Genomic DNA, 14,935 nt, shown 5'->3' with positions numbered 1-14,935 from the left:
TACTTTTGCCACTCACAGATATGTAATATTGGATGATTTTCCTCAATAAATAAATGACCAAGTATAATATTTTTGTCTCATTTGTTTAACTGGGTTCTCTTTATCTACTTTTAGGACTTGTGTGAAAATCTGATGATGTTTTATGTCATATTTATGCAGAAATATAGAAAATTCTAAAGGGTTCACAAACTTTCAAGCACAACTGTAATAGCATTAATTTTACAGCATGGATAGCGATAACGACAGTGTTCACAGCGAAAGCGAGTTTTACTACCCTGATGACGATGAAATAAAAGAAAACATTTCAGGAGAAAGGCAAGTAGCAGGTTTGTTCTAAATATGGTTTCTCTTTCGGGCACTCTCATTTTCTGTTCGAATTTCTTATCTCATCTCATTATCTCTAGCCGCTTTATCCTGTCCTACAGGGTCGCAGGCAAGCTGGAGCCTATCCCAACTGACTACGGGCAAAAGGCGGGGTACACCCTGGACAAGTCGTCAGGTCATCACAGGGCTGACACATAGACACAGACAACCATTCACATTAGAGTCACCAGTTAACCTAACCTGCATGTCTTTGGACTGTGGGGGAAACCGGAGCAAACCACACAGACATGGGGAGAACATGCAAACTCCACACAGAAAGGCCCTCGTCGGCCATGGGGCTCGAACCCGGACCTTCTTGCTGTGAGGCGACAGCACTAACCACTACACCACCGTGCCGCCCTGTTAGAATTTGGTCAAGAAAAAAAAAAAATATTATTTACCAGCTTAAGGTCGGTACGTATCATGAAATACCGTGACCAAGGTCTTGAAAATATGGTCATGGTATTTCACGATACGGACCGACCTTAAGCTGGTAAATAATATATTTTTTTTTTCGCGGTCCGGTTTCCATCAAATTGTGCGCTCTGATTGGCTCACGAGCAGTCCGGAATCCTACGATACGGACCCTGGTTACGAACCTTTGGCGACTCACTCGTTCACAACAACATAGTAGCAATTTTTTTGTCAGCATTTATTTTTGCATTTCTCAGTATAATAGCATTAATTTTACAGCATGGATAGCGATAACGAAAGTGTTCACAGCGAAAGTGAGTTTTACTACCCTGAGGAAGATGAGATAAAAGAAAACATTTTAGGAGAAAGCCGAGTATGTAGCAGGTTTGTTCTAAATATGGTTTCCCTTTCAGGTGCTCTCATTTTCTGTTAGAATTTGGTCAAGAAAAAAATAAATATATTATTTACTAGCTTAAGGTCGGTACGTATCGTGAAATACCGTGACCATATTTTCAAGACCTCGGTCACGGTATTTCGCAATACGGACCTCCCAGCTGGTAAATAAATTTTTTTCGCGGTCTGGTTTCCATCAAATCGTGCGCTCTGATTGGCTCGCAAGCGGTCCGGAATCCTACGATACGGACCCCAGATACAGACCTTTGGCACCTCGCTCGTTCACAACAACTGCAAACATAGTAGCAATGTTTTGTCAACATTTATTTTCACATCTCAGTATAATAGCATTAATTTTACAGCACAGATAGCGATAACGACAGTGTTCACAGCGAAAGCGACTTTTACTACCCTGAGGAAGACGAAATAAAAGAAAACATTTCAGGAGAAAGCCGAGTAGCAGGTTTGTTCTAAATATGGTTTCCCTTTCGGGCGCTCTCATTTTCTGTTAGAATTTGGTCACGAAAAAATAAATATATTATTTACTAGCTTAAGGTCGTTCCGTATCGTGAAATACCATAACCATATTTTCAAGACCTCGGTCACGGTATTTTGCAATACGGACCTCCCAGCTGGTAAATAATTTTTTTTTTCGTGGTCCGGTTTCCATCAAATCGTGCGCTCTGATTGGCTCGCAAGCGGTCCAGAATCCTACAATACGGACCCCAGATACAGACCTTTGGCGACTCGCTCGTTTACAACAAGTTCAAACATAGTAGCAATGTTTTGTCAACATTTATTTTCACATCTTAGTATAATAGCATTAATTTTACAGCACGGATGGCGATAACGACAGTGTTCACAGCGAAAGCGACTTTTACTACCCTGATGAAGACGAAATAAAAGAAAACATTTCAGGAGAAAGCTGAGTATGTAGCAGGTTTGTTCTAAATATGGTTTCCCTTTCGGGTGCTCTCATTTTCTGTTAGAATTTGGTCACGAAAAAATAAATATATTATTTACTAGCTTAAGGTCGGTCCGTATCATGAAATACCATGACCATATTTTCAAGACCTCGGTCACGGTATTTTTGCAATACGGACCTCCCAGCTGGTAAATAATTTTTTTTTCGTGGTCCGGTTTCCATCCAATCGTGCGCTCTGATTGGCTTGCAAGCAGTCCGGAATCCTACGATACGGACCCCGGATACGGACCTTTGGCACCTCGCTCGTTCACAACAACTGCAAGCATAGTAGCAATGTTTTGTCAACATTTATTTTCACATCTCAGTATAATAGCATTAATTTTACAGCACGGATGGCGATAACGACAGTGTTCACAGCGAAAGCGACTTTTACTACCCTGATGAAGACGAAATAAAAGAAAACATTTCAGGAGAAAGCCGAGTAGCAGGTTTGTTCTGTTTCCCTTTCGGGCGCTCTCATTTTCTGTTAGAATTTGATCACGAAAAAATAAATATATTATTTACTAGCTTAAGTTCGGTCCGTATCGTGAAATACCGTGACCATATTTTCAAGCCCTCGGTCACGGTATTTTTGCAATACGGACCGCCCAGCTGGTAAATAATTTTTTTTTCGTGGTCCGGTTTCCATCCAATCGTGCGCTCTGATTGGCTTGCAAGCGGTCCGGAATCCTACGATACGGACCCCGGATACGGACCTTTGGCACCTCGCTCGTTCACAACAACTGCAAACATAGTAGCAATGTTTTGTCAACATTTATTTTCACATCTCAGTATAATAGCATTAATTTTACAGCACGGATGGCGATAACGACAGTGTTCACAGCGAAAGCGACTTTTACTACCCTGATGAAGACGAAATAAAAGAAAACATTTCAGGAGAAAGCCGAGTAGCAGGTTTGTTCTGTTTCCCTTTCGGGCGCTCTCATTTTCTGTTAGAATTTGGTCACGAAAAAATAAATATATTATTTACCAGCTTAAGGTCGGTCCGTATCGTGAAATACCGTGACCATATTTTCAAGACCTCGGTCACGGTATTTTGCAATACGGACCTCCCAGCTGGTAAATAAATTTTTTTTCGTGGTCCGGTTTCCATCCAATCGTGCGCTCTGATTGGCTCGCAAGCGGTCCGGAATCCTACGATACGGACCCCGGATACGGACCTTTGGCACCTCGCTCATTCACAACAACTGCAAACATAGTAGCAATGTTTTGTCAACATTTATTTTCACATCTCAGTACAATAGCATTAATTTTACAGCACGGATGGCGATAACGACAGTGTTCACAGCGAAAGCGACTTTTACTACCCTGATGAAGACGAAATAAAAGAAAACATTTCAGGAGAAAGTCGAGTAGCAGGTTTGTTCTGTTTCCCTTTCGGGCGCTCTCATTTTCTGTTAGAATTTGGTCACGAAAAAATAAATATATTATTTACCAGCTTAAGGTCGGTCCGTATCGTGAAATACCGTGACCATATTTTCAAGACCTCGGTCACGGTATTTTGCAATACGGACCTCGCAGCTGGTAAATAAATTTTTTTTCGTGGTCCGGTTTCCATCCAATCGTGCGCTCTGATTGGCTCGCAAGCGGTCCAGAATCCTACGATACGGACCCCAGATACAGACCTTTGGCACCTCGCTCGTTCACAACAACTGCAAGCATAGTAGCAATGTTTTGTCAACATTTATTTTCACATCTCAGTATAATAGCATTAATTTTACAGCACGGATGGCGATAACGACAGTGTTCACAGCGAAAGCGACTTTTACTACCCTGATGAAGACGAAATAAAAGAAAACATTTCAGGAGAAAGCCGAGTAGCAGGTTTGTTCTGTTTCCCTTTCGGGCGCTCTCATTTTCTGTTAGAATTTGGTCACGAAGAAATAAATATATTATTTACTAGCTTAAGGTCGGTCCGTATCATGAAATACCATGACCATATTTTCAAGACCTCGGTCACGGTATTTTTGCAATACGGACCTCCCAGCTGGTAAATAATTTTTTTTTCGTGGTCCGGTTTCCATCCAATCGTGCGCTCTGATTGGCTTGCAAGCAGTCCGGAATCCTACGATACGGACCCCGGATACGGACCTTTGGCACCTCGCTCGTTCACAACAACTGCAAGCATAGTAGCAATGTTTTGTCAACATTTATTTTCACATCTCAGTATAATAGCATTAATTTTACAGCACGGATGGCGATAACGACAGTGTTCACAGCGAAAGCGACTTTTACTACCCTGATGAAGACGAAATAAAAGAAAACATTTCAGGAGAAAGCCGAGTAGCAGGTTTGTTCTGTTTCCCTTTCGGGCGCTCTCATTTTCTGTTAGAATTTGATCACGAAAAAATAAATATATTATTTACTAGCTTAAGTTCGGTCCGTATCGTGAAATACCGTGACCATATTTTCAAGCCCTCGGTCACGGTATTTTTGCAATACGGACCGCCCAGCTGGTAAATAATTTTTTTTTCGTGGTCCGGTTTCCATCCAATCGTGCGCTCTGATTGGCTTGCAAGCGGTCCGGAATCCTACGATACGGACCCCGGATACGGACCTTTGGCACCTCGCTCGTTCACAACAACTGCAAACATAGTAGCAATGTTTTGTCAACATTTATTTTCACATCTCAGTATAATAGCATTAATTTTACAGCACGGATGGCGATAACGACAGTGTTCACAGCGAAAGCGACTTTTACTACCCTGATGAAGACGAAATAAAAGAAAACATTTCAGGAGAAAGCCGAGTAGCAGGTTTGTTCTGTTTCCCTTTCGGGCGCTCTCATTTTCTGTTAGAATTTGGTCACGAAAAAATAAATATATTATTTACTAGCTTAAGGTCGGTCCGTATCGTGAAATACCGTGACCATATTTTCAAGACCTCGGTCACGGTATTTTGCAATACGGACCTCGCAGCTGGTAAATAAATTTTTTTTCGTGGTCCGGTTTCCATCCAATCGTGCGCTCTGATTGGCTCGCAAGCGGTCCGGAATCCTACGATACGGACCCCGGATACGGACCTTTGGCACCTCGCTCATTCACAACAACTGCAAACATAGTAGCAATGTTTTGTCAACATTTATTTTCACATCTCAGTACAATAGCATTAATTTTACAGCACGGATGGCGATAACGACAGTGTTCACAGCGAAAGCGACTTTTACTACCCTGATGAAGACGAAATAAAAGAAAACATTTCAGGAGAAAGTCGAGTAGCAGGTTTGTTCTGTTTCCCTTTCGGGCGCTCTCATTTTCTGTTAGAATTTGGTCACGAAAAAATAAATATATTATTTACCAGCTTAAGGTCGGTCCGTATCGTGAAATACCGTGACCATATTTTCAAGACCTCGGTCACGGTATTTTGCAATACGGACCTCGCAGCTGGTAAATAAATTTTTTTTCGTGGTCCGGTTTCCATCCAATCGTGCGCTCTGATTGGCTCGCAAGCGGTCCAGAATCCTACGATACGGACCCCAGATACAGACCTTTGGCACCTCGCTCGTTCACAACAACTGCAAGCATAGTAGCAATGTTTTGTCAACATTTATTTTCACATCTCAGTATAATAGCATTAATTTTACAGCACGGATGGCGATAACGACAGTGTTCACAGCGAAAGCGACTTTTACTACCCTGATGAAGACGAAATAAAAGAAAACATTTCAGGAGAAAGCCGAGTAGCAGGTTTGTTCTGTTTCCCTTTCGGGCGCTCTCATTTTCTGTTAGAATTTGGTCACGAAAAAATAAATATATTATTTACTAGCTTAAGTTCGGTCCGTATCGTGAAATACCGTGACCATATTTTCAAGACCTCGGTCACGGTATTTTGCAATACGGACCGCCCAGCTGGTAAATAATTTTTTTTTCGTGGTCCGGTTTCCATCCAATCGTGCGCTCTGATTGGCTTGCAAGCGGTCCGGAATCCTACGATACGGACCCCGGATACGGACCTTTGGCACCTCGCTCGTTCACAACAACTGCAAACATAGTAGCAATGTTTTGTCAACATTTATTTTCACATCTCAGTATAATAGCATTAATTTTACAGCACGGATGGCGATAACGACAGTGTTCACAGCGAAAGCGACTTTTACTACCCTGATGAAGACGAAATAAAAGAAAACATTTCAGGAGAAAGTCGAGTAGCAGGTTTGTTCTGTTTCCCTTTCGGGCGCTCTCATTTTCTGTTAGAATTTGGTCACGAAAAAATAAATATATTATTTACCAGCTTAAGGTCGGTCCGTATCGTGAAATACCGTGACCATATTTTCAAGACCTCGGTCACGGTATTTTGCAATACGGACCTCGCAGCTGGTAAATAAATTTTTTTTCGTGGTCCGGTTTCCATCCAATCGTGCGCTCTGATTGGCTCGCAAGCGGTCCGGAATCCTACGATACGGACCCCGGATACGGACCTTTGGCACCTCGCTCATTCACAACAACTGCAAACATAGTAGCAATGTTTTGTCAACATTTATTTTCACATCTCAGTACAATAGCATTAATTTTACAGCACGGATGGCGATAACGACAGTGTTCACAGCGAAAGCGACTTTTACTACCCTGATGAAGACGAAATAAAAGAAAACATTTCAGGAGAAAGTCGAGTAGCAGGTTTGTTCTGTTTCCCTTTCGGGCGCTCTCATTTTCTGTTAGAATTTGGTCACGAAAAAATAAATATATTATTTACCAGCTTAAGGTCGGTCCGTATCGTGAAATACCGTGACCATATTTTCAAGACCTCGGTCACGGTATTTTGCAATACGGACCGCCCAGCTGGTAAATAATTTTTTTTTCGTGGTCCGGTTTCCATCCAATCGTGCGCTCTGATTGGCTTGCAAGCGGTCCGGAATCCTACGATACGGACCCCGGATACGGACCTTTGGCACCTCGCTCGTTCACAACAACTGCAAACATAGTAGCAATGTTTTGTCAACATTTATTTTCACATCTCAGTATAATAGCATTAATTTTACAGCACGGATGGCGATAACGACAGTGTTCACAGCGAAAGCGACTTTTACTACCCTGATGAAGACGAAATAAAAGAAAACATTTCAGGAGAAAGCCGAGTAGCAGGTTTGTTCTGTTTCCCTTTCGGGCGCTCTCATTTTCTGTTAGAATTTGGTCACGAAGAAATAAATATATTATTTACCAGCTTAAGGTCGGTCCGTATCGTGAAATACCGTGACCATATTTTCAAGACCTCGGTCACGGTATTTTGCAATACGGACCTCGCAGCTGGTAAATAAATTTTTTTTCGTGGTCCGGTTTCCATCCAATCGTGCGCTCTGATTGGCTCGCAAGCGGTCCGGAATCCTACGATACGGACCCCGGATACGGACCTTTGGCACCTCGCTCATTCACAACAACTGCAAACATAGTAGCAATGTTTTGTCAACATTTATTTTCACATCTCAGTATAATAGCATTAATTTTACAGCACGGATGGCGATAACGACAGTGTTCACAGCGAAAGCGACTTTTACTACCCTGATGAAGACGAAATAAAAGAAAACATTTCAGGAGAAAGCCGAGTAGCAGGTTTGTTCTGTTTCCCTTTCGGGCGCTCTCATTTTCTGTTAGAATTTGGTCACGAAAAAATAAATATATTATTTACCAGCTTAAGGTCGGTCCGTATCGTGAAATACCGTGACCTGGGTCTTCGGTATTTGACGATATGGGCCTCGGTTAGTGTTTTGAAGACCTCGGTCTCGGTATTTGACGATCCGGACCGACCTAAAGCTGGTAAATAATATATATGCCTTGATGTTTCCATCAGATCCGTGTGTGAGTGTCCTGTGAGTGCTGATGGAGGCTCAGTCAGGGAATCCACTCCGGGTTTTGGCAGCAGTCTGCGGCGGGCGTTAAAGAGCGAGCGGTGCCTGAGGCCGGAGGGAGTGGAGCTGCACTGCGCTCGCGGCCAAGTGCGGGTTATTACGGTGTTTTACACCGAGGCAGCATGGCAGCGTTATGAGTAAAAGTTTATCGTGGACTTATTGATGAGTTTATCGTAACTCGACCGACTTAGCCAGCTCGCTGAGTGAAAATGCTGAAGGAGCAGGCGGCTTTTCCTCGCGGGGAGGATTATTAGCAGGTCAGACGCTGCAACTGTCTCTCCGGTATGTAAAGTATTTAAACTGGCTCTAAAGTGGACGCACTGCTGTAACACCGCCGCAGAATTGCCCGCTGATTATGCCTACTGGGTCGTTTTTTCTGTGATTTGGTACGGAAAGTCGATTTCAGGTAGTTTAAAGTAAGAATAAGTGTTGAAACTGGACGGGCTTGCTCTGTAGCAACAGTCCCAGAGAAGCGAGCGGCTAGCTGGCTAAAGCTAAAGCTAGTTTAGTCAAGTTAGAAACTGTTGAGTCGGAGCCGAAGCTAAGCAGTCATACATTAATAACTTGTCAGCCTGAGCGAAAAATATGTGGACACACACATGACCTGAACACAAATTATAATTCTAATAAATATAAATGATTCAGTATTGAAAAGTTTCATGGATAATGGAGTTTATTCTGGACTGGGTGTTTTGCCTCACAAGGGCGTTAGCTGTGTTTAAAACCATGATGTTGCTGATATGCTGTTCTGCTTCTTTTAAAACAACACGTTTTTATGTTTTAGATTTAACTTCTCACACACTTTATATTTGATAAATGTTCCTGTTACACTGTAACTAACACACTATAAGGACCTGCACACAGCTCTTATTACACTAACACATGATTACTGCATCACTAACTACAATCATAATACAATATAAATCAATAGTAATAATAATAATACAAAAGTACATAATAATGTTAAAACAGTCTTTCAAACCATAACCATCCAGGACTTATCAACAAGTCTGTATTTCTATTTCTCACTCCTGTAACTATCTTCTTCACATTAGTTTCACTGTAATTACTCATCATTTATTACTACTGTTTATTAGTGTTATAATACAGAGGGCCAAATTACTCAGTTCTGATTGGTCAATCAAGGAGGGCTTTTTTCCTTAACGCGGGGCCGTATGTCTGAAATGCTGTTGGCTAGTTCGTTGGAATGGGTAAAAAGCCAAACAAGTCCAAAAGCCTGACGAAACAAGAAGACGATATTCTGTGGAAATGAAGAAGTTGTCACATGCACACTTCAAGCACGGTGAAATTCATCCTCTGCATTTAACCCATCTGAAGCAGTGAACACACACACACACACTCATGCCCCTTTTTCACCAAAGCAGTTCCAGGGCTGGTTCGGGGCCAGTGCTTAGTTTGGAACCGGGTTTTCTGTTTCCACTGACAAAGAACTGGCTCTGGGGCCAGAAAAACCGGTTCCAGGCTAGCACCAACTCTCTGCTGGGCCAGAGGAAAGAACCGCTTACGTCAGCGGGGGGGCGGAGTTGTTAAGACTGACAACAATAGCAAGACCGCGAAAGGTCGCCATTTTTAAGCGACGAGAAGCAGCAGCTGTACAAACGCGAAGTCATCCATTATTATTATTGTTGTTGTTGCTGCTGCTTCTTCCGTGTTGTTTTTGCTTCGATATTCGCGCCAAGGTTTATGCAAACGTAGCGACGTAACTGACGCATACAGCGACTTAATGACGTGGCTTCCGCGACTTAGCACCGCGAGCTCTGGAAAAGCAACCTGTTTCTCAGCTGGCTCGCAAGTTGAACAAGTTGTGAACCAGCACCAGCACTGGCCCCGAACCAGCCCTGGAACTGATTTGGTGGAAAAGGGGTGTCAGAGCAGTGGGCAGCCACACTAGAGCGCCCGGGGAGCAGTCAGGGGTCAGGTACCTTGCTCAAGGGCACTTCAGCCCAAGGCCGCCCCACGTTAACCTAACTGCATGTCTTTGGACTGTGGGGGAAACCGGGGCACCCGGAGGAAACCCACGCAGACACGGGGAGAACATGCAAACTCCACACAGAAAGGTGTGCCCTCACCAGCCACTGGGTTCGAACCCAGAACCTTCTTGTTGTGAGGCGACAGTGCTAACCACTACACCACCGTGCCGCCCTATTAGAAGACATATTCAAACTTTCGTGTCATGTCAGAATTGAGTAATTTGGTCCTATGTATTATAAACAAGTAATCGTATGGCTCCTCGTAAAATTAAGGATCGATTTCACTCGTGATTTCGAAGTTTTGAAATTGCCCTCGTCGCTTCGTGACTCGGGCAATTTTCAAAACTTCGAAATCACTCGTGAAATTAATCCTTAATTTTACTCGGCCCCTATACATGGTTACTGAGTAGCACGTTTTAAGATAAATAACTGAATAACCAGATAAGAGTTTATCAAGATAAGACCATGATATATTTCCCTTTTTCACAGACATGCCCAGGATTTATTGGATTGGACACTAAATAGGGAAGATCAAATTCCATATCTGAAAGCTCTTCAAGCAAAAAATAAATAAAAAATAAAAAAAAACCATAACTCCACTTCCCATGTGTGCTGACTCATCTTTTAACCTCCTCACTCTCATGAAGCTTAGCTATGCCTTATACTGTCAAACGACCAAAGAAAGTAGACCCCCCAATAAAACAAAATGTTAGGAAGTTGAGAACTTTCCCCGATAAAAGGCGATCAGTGAATTCAAGCAATCTCAGGGGGGCAACAGTACATAAAAAGCAACCAGTAACCAGAAAGCCCAAAGCAAAGAAACAAGCAAACAGGGTGGTCCGGAGACGTGCCATCAGCAAGGTCACCAAAAAGGCATCCCCAGGAAGAGCAAGCAACACCAATAATACATTTAACATTACAAGACCTATCAGGTGCACACGTAGCTCTCAGACCCAACATGGCCTGTATGCAGACCTCGCGGGCAGGAGGAGGTCGTTTCGAGGCAGTCAGTTGTCCCAGATTGTCCTGCAGGAAGTGAAGTCTCCCAGGAGGGTGGTCACAAAAAAGACCAACAAAGGCCAGGAGACCAGGGAACAGGATACTATGAAAAACCCCGAACTTTGTGAACCCAGATGTGATGTCCAACAAAACAAGGTGCTTGTTCCCAACAAAGAGCATCCCCCCTTTAACCCTGGCTCTGAAGAAACAATAGTGGAGGAGGACAGAGAATCACTTGTTCTCGAGGCTGCTAAGGTGGAAGAAGAAAAGGCAGAGGTCACCTCTGAAATGGTAGAAAGTGAAAACAACCCTGGGCCCATTCAAAACACTGACAAACCAAGCACTGAGTTCAATGATTTGCTTGTGAACACATGTGACTCAACCATTAAAGTGGACTTTGTTTGTACACTTAATACCTCAGACCTGACAGTATCCACGCTTTCACAGTCACATGTAACTGATACTCAAATAACTCCAAAAAGCTCTTCTCAGCCAGATGTCTTTGTGGTGCCCCCTGTAAATGAATTTCTTAAAGAATCAGCAGCACTTCAGCACACTCCAGATCCTGTCCAAGTGGCGGATCGAGAGCATCAGTGCAACTCAGACCTGGAAACCAAAGAGATCAGTGATGTGGATATGAAAACCAAAGATGCGAATGGCAATGATGATGGTGATGATGATGATGATGATGATGATGAGGATATGTACAATAAGAATGAAGGAGCGCTGTCACTCCTGTCATTGAGCGCAGGTTTTTACTGCAACTCTCTGTCTGGCCTGGACTGTGAGTCTCAAACAACAACTTATTTCCTAAATAAACTGTTGAGCAGCTCAGAGAGCACCCAGTCCTCTTTTGACACAGAGTCAGAGACTGGAGGTTCAGGACTGGCCCCAGGATCTGGAGAAGCAGGTGCTTCTTCCTTCCTGGAGGCAGAATTACACCAGCGTTTACCCCAAGTTCAGGAGAGTAGAGAGAGAAAGAAGAGGAGGAGATGTGGAGCATGTGTGCCTTGCCTTCGCAAGATCAACTGTGGACAGTGCAGCTGCTGCTTAAACCGAAAGACTGGCCATCAGATCTGTAAGCTCAGGAAATGTGTGGAGCTGAAGAAAAGGCCCTCTCTGATCTCAGCTGGAGAGGTAGGCCACTTCATTCATTTCACGTTTCTGTTCCTCAGTGCTCACCATAGTGAAACCAAAACTCATACAGTATTTTCTCCATATACAAATGTTCTTTCATGCTCTTGAGCTGTCTAGATTTGTCAGTTCAATGCACAAGAGAGATTTTAATGCGAAAAATCAAACTCATGACTCACACGGGCTGTAATAGTGTTGGGTACTTTTATTAACTCAGAACTACTGAAGAAGGCCAGCTGTCACATTCTCCATTTTACTTGTCTGCTTCCCCTGCTGTGACATGAATGGGAGCACCTAACCACATGAGTCGCTGTCAGCTCGGCACGTGGTGTGAGTGTCTGTTTGTGTGTGTTTGGGAATGATAGCCTTCCGTGCGCTAAAGTGCCACGATGACATGTCTGCTTGCTTAGCGCAGAAAGCTGTACCATGTTTTTAGCTCAAGTGTCACGCTGTGCTTAAATTCAGTGCTCTTCAGAGCATGTCGTGTCACGCATTCACACTGACATAGTTGCCAAAAGGCAAATGTGAGAATGCTTCCTCCATTTCTTCAGTCAAGGGCCTTTGAGAAAATCGAGGTACAGAGTTCAGGAGAGATTTGCAGTAAATAAAAGCCTGGAAACAGCCTGTTGTTCTTGTCAGTCTTGTCAGTATGAATGTTATACATTTTCAGAAACATTGCACGCGTGCTGCTGAAAAACTGTGGGAATTGATTTTAAATTATTTATGTAAGCCATCGTTAACATTGTCATATTCTAACGGAAACATTCATGTCTTGAGTAACCCACAGGAATGTGCTGGTGTCTGCCTGATAGCAATAGGGGTGTTCACACGGCACATATTTGCATCGATGCTGCACCGATGTATTTTGTTGCGATATATCTTACACCGGTGTAAATTTTGTGGAGCGCTCACACGTCACAAACCTGCTTACTAGAGAGAAGCGTGTTAGCACCGGTGCAGCCCCACTTGCGTTCACACGGCAGTTTTTGCGACCGTGCTATACGATAGTAATAATGCGGAAATGAAATATGCGCATGCGTGAAAATGTACTTCCTTTTCCTGGTTGTCATGGCATCACCAAGCACCGGGAAAACAACGTGGATGAAGACACCAGTGTTGCCAGATACTGCTGACGTTTTCCAGCCCAAAATATGTTCAAATCCGCCAAAATGCACTTAAAACCGCCCAATCTGGCAACACTGGAAGACACGCAGTTCTGTTGTTGTTGATATTCGCCATTTTGGAAGCGCAAAATACCAGGATGCAAATTATGCAATGCCCGTATGTAATCAACTCTCCTCACGCGTAGCGAGTCTACCCCTGTAGCGTTCAGACGTCCCATTTTATATCGGTGCTTCCCCACAAACTAGCATTTACTCCGGAGTAAATTTCTTAAACCACCTCCCGAGCAGGGTTAGATTTGCACCGGTTTAAGCAGCTTTCAGGGGCTACACCGGTATAACTTTGTACCGTGTGAACGCTCTACCGGGGCAGCCCCGGTGCTACACCAGAGTAAAAGTTGCCGTGTGAACACCCCTATTGCTTTTGCAGTGACATATTTAGTCCTCTTGAGATATTAATGCCACACTGTTCAAACACACACTGGAATATTTATTACTTCATTGCAATAAACGTATTACATGTTGTAATAAATTCACTCATTCTCAGTGAGGTCCTTAATTTTGCCAACATGAATCCATCCTTCCCTTATCTACACCACTTTTCCGTCAGGGTCACGGGGGAAGTTGAAGCCAATCCCAGCTGACTTCAGGTGAGAGATGGGGTACACCCTGGGCAGGTCGCCAGTCTGTCGCAGGGGTAACACAGAGACGAACAACCATCCACACTCACATTTACGCCTACAGGCAATTTAGAGTAGCCAGTTGACCTAACCCTCATGGATTTGGACTGTGGGAGGAAACCAAAGCACCAGAGTAAACCCAAGCAGGCACAGGGAGAACATGCAAACTTCAAAGGCCCCAGTTGGCCACGAGGTTTAACCCAGAACCTTCTTGCCATGAGACAACACCACCATGCCGCCCTCTTACATAAATCATGTACATGAATTCTTTAGATCATTAAATAGGTTTATTGTAGTGTGTGTGTGTGTGTGTGTGTGTGTGTGTGTGTGTATATATATATATATATATATAATGTCATGGGTTTGGGAGATCATTCACTGAACCACGATAAGCAGGTGTACATTGCAGCATATGCCAAGCTTAATCTCTCATCGTAAAAGCTTTAACTGCTTCCTAGACACTCGAACCTGTTCACTGTCTCATATTCTGGATGTGAGAATAAACATGGGAAATATAGGTAAAAGTATAGTTGTTTCAAGATAGTTGCATGAGGCAGTCAAGTATCTGGGCCCCGTATAGGTGTAGTAACACACAATGGATTGCTGCTTTTTTTTTTATATTAAGAAAGAAAAAACCTAAAACAAAGCTATTTTCTCATATTGTACAGTGATCCATTATCATTATGAAAAACAAAGTTTGTGTGTGTGGGAGGAGGGTGAGTTAGGGAGAGTTTTGTGATTAAAATTGGGAATTTGATGTGCAAGATTGGTGAGAGCATTAATACTTAGGAGAATTTAATGTGATCAAAGCAAGTCTAAACATACCATGGTTTTTGTCTTGACAGTTCTTGTGAAATACTGAACAGCATGTTGACTGTTAAAAAAATCAGACTTTCAGGGTTGTGAGAAGTTATGTAAAGTCAGCATCATAAACATTTTCATCTGTTGGCAGAGCCAGACATTTTATCATGGAAGGTAATACAATCCCAATTCCAAAAAAGTTGGAGCACTGT

General features: G+C 43.1%; 1 protein-coding gene across 2 annotated transcripts in view; it reads left to right on the top strand.

Annotated features, from left to right (window-relative positions):
• The first annotated feature begins 8,027 nt into the window (after positions 1-8,027).
• tet1 (tet methylcytosine dioxygenase 1) overlaps positions 8,028-14,935 on the top strand; it is a 101,719-nt gene continuing 94,811 nt past the window's right edge. For both annotated transcript variants that reach the window (XM_060925775.1, XM_060925774.1), the window contains exons 1-2: positions 8,028-8,279; positions 10,478-12,124. In XM_060925775.1, coding sequence (XP_060781758.1) covers positions 10,643-12,124 — 1,482 coding nt within the window. In that variant the 5' untranslated portion in view covers positions 8,028-8,279; positions 10,478-10,642. The remainder of the gene's footprint in view (positions 8,280-10,477; positions 12,125-14,935) is intronic.

The sequence above is a fragment of the Neoarius graeffei genome, chromosome 7 (assembly GCF_027579695.1).
Source record: "Neoarius graeffei isolate fNeoGra1 chromosome 7, fNeoGra1.pri, whole genome shotgun sequence".
NCBI classification, from domain to species: Eukaryota; Metazoa; Chordata; class Actinopteri; order Siluriformes; family Ariidae; genus Neoarius; species Neoarius graeffei.
This window is presented reverse-complemented; position numbering and strand designations above follow the sequence as displayed.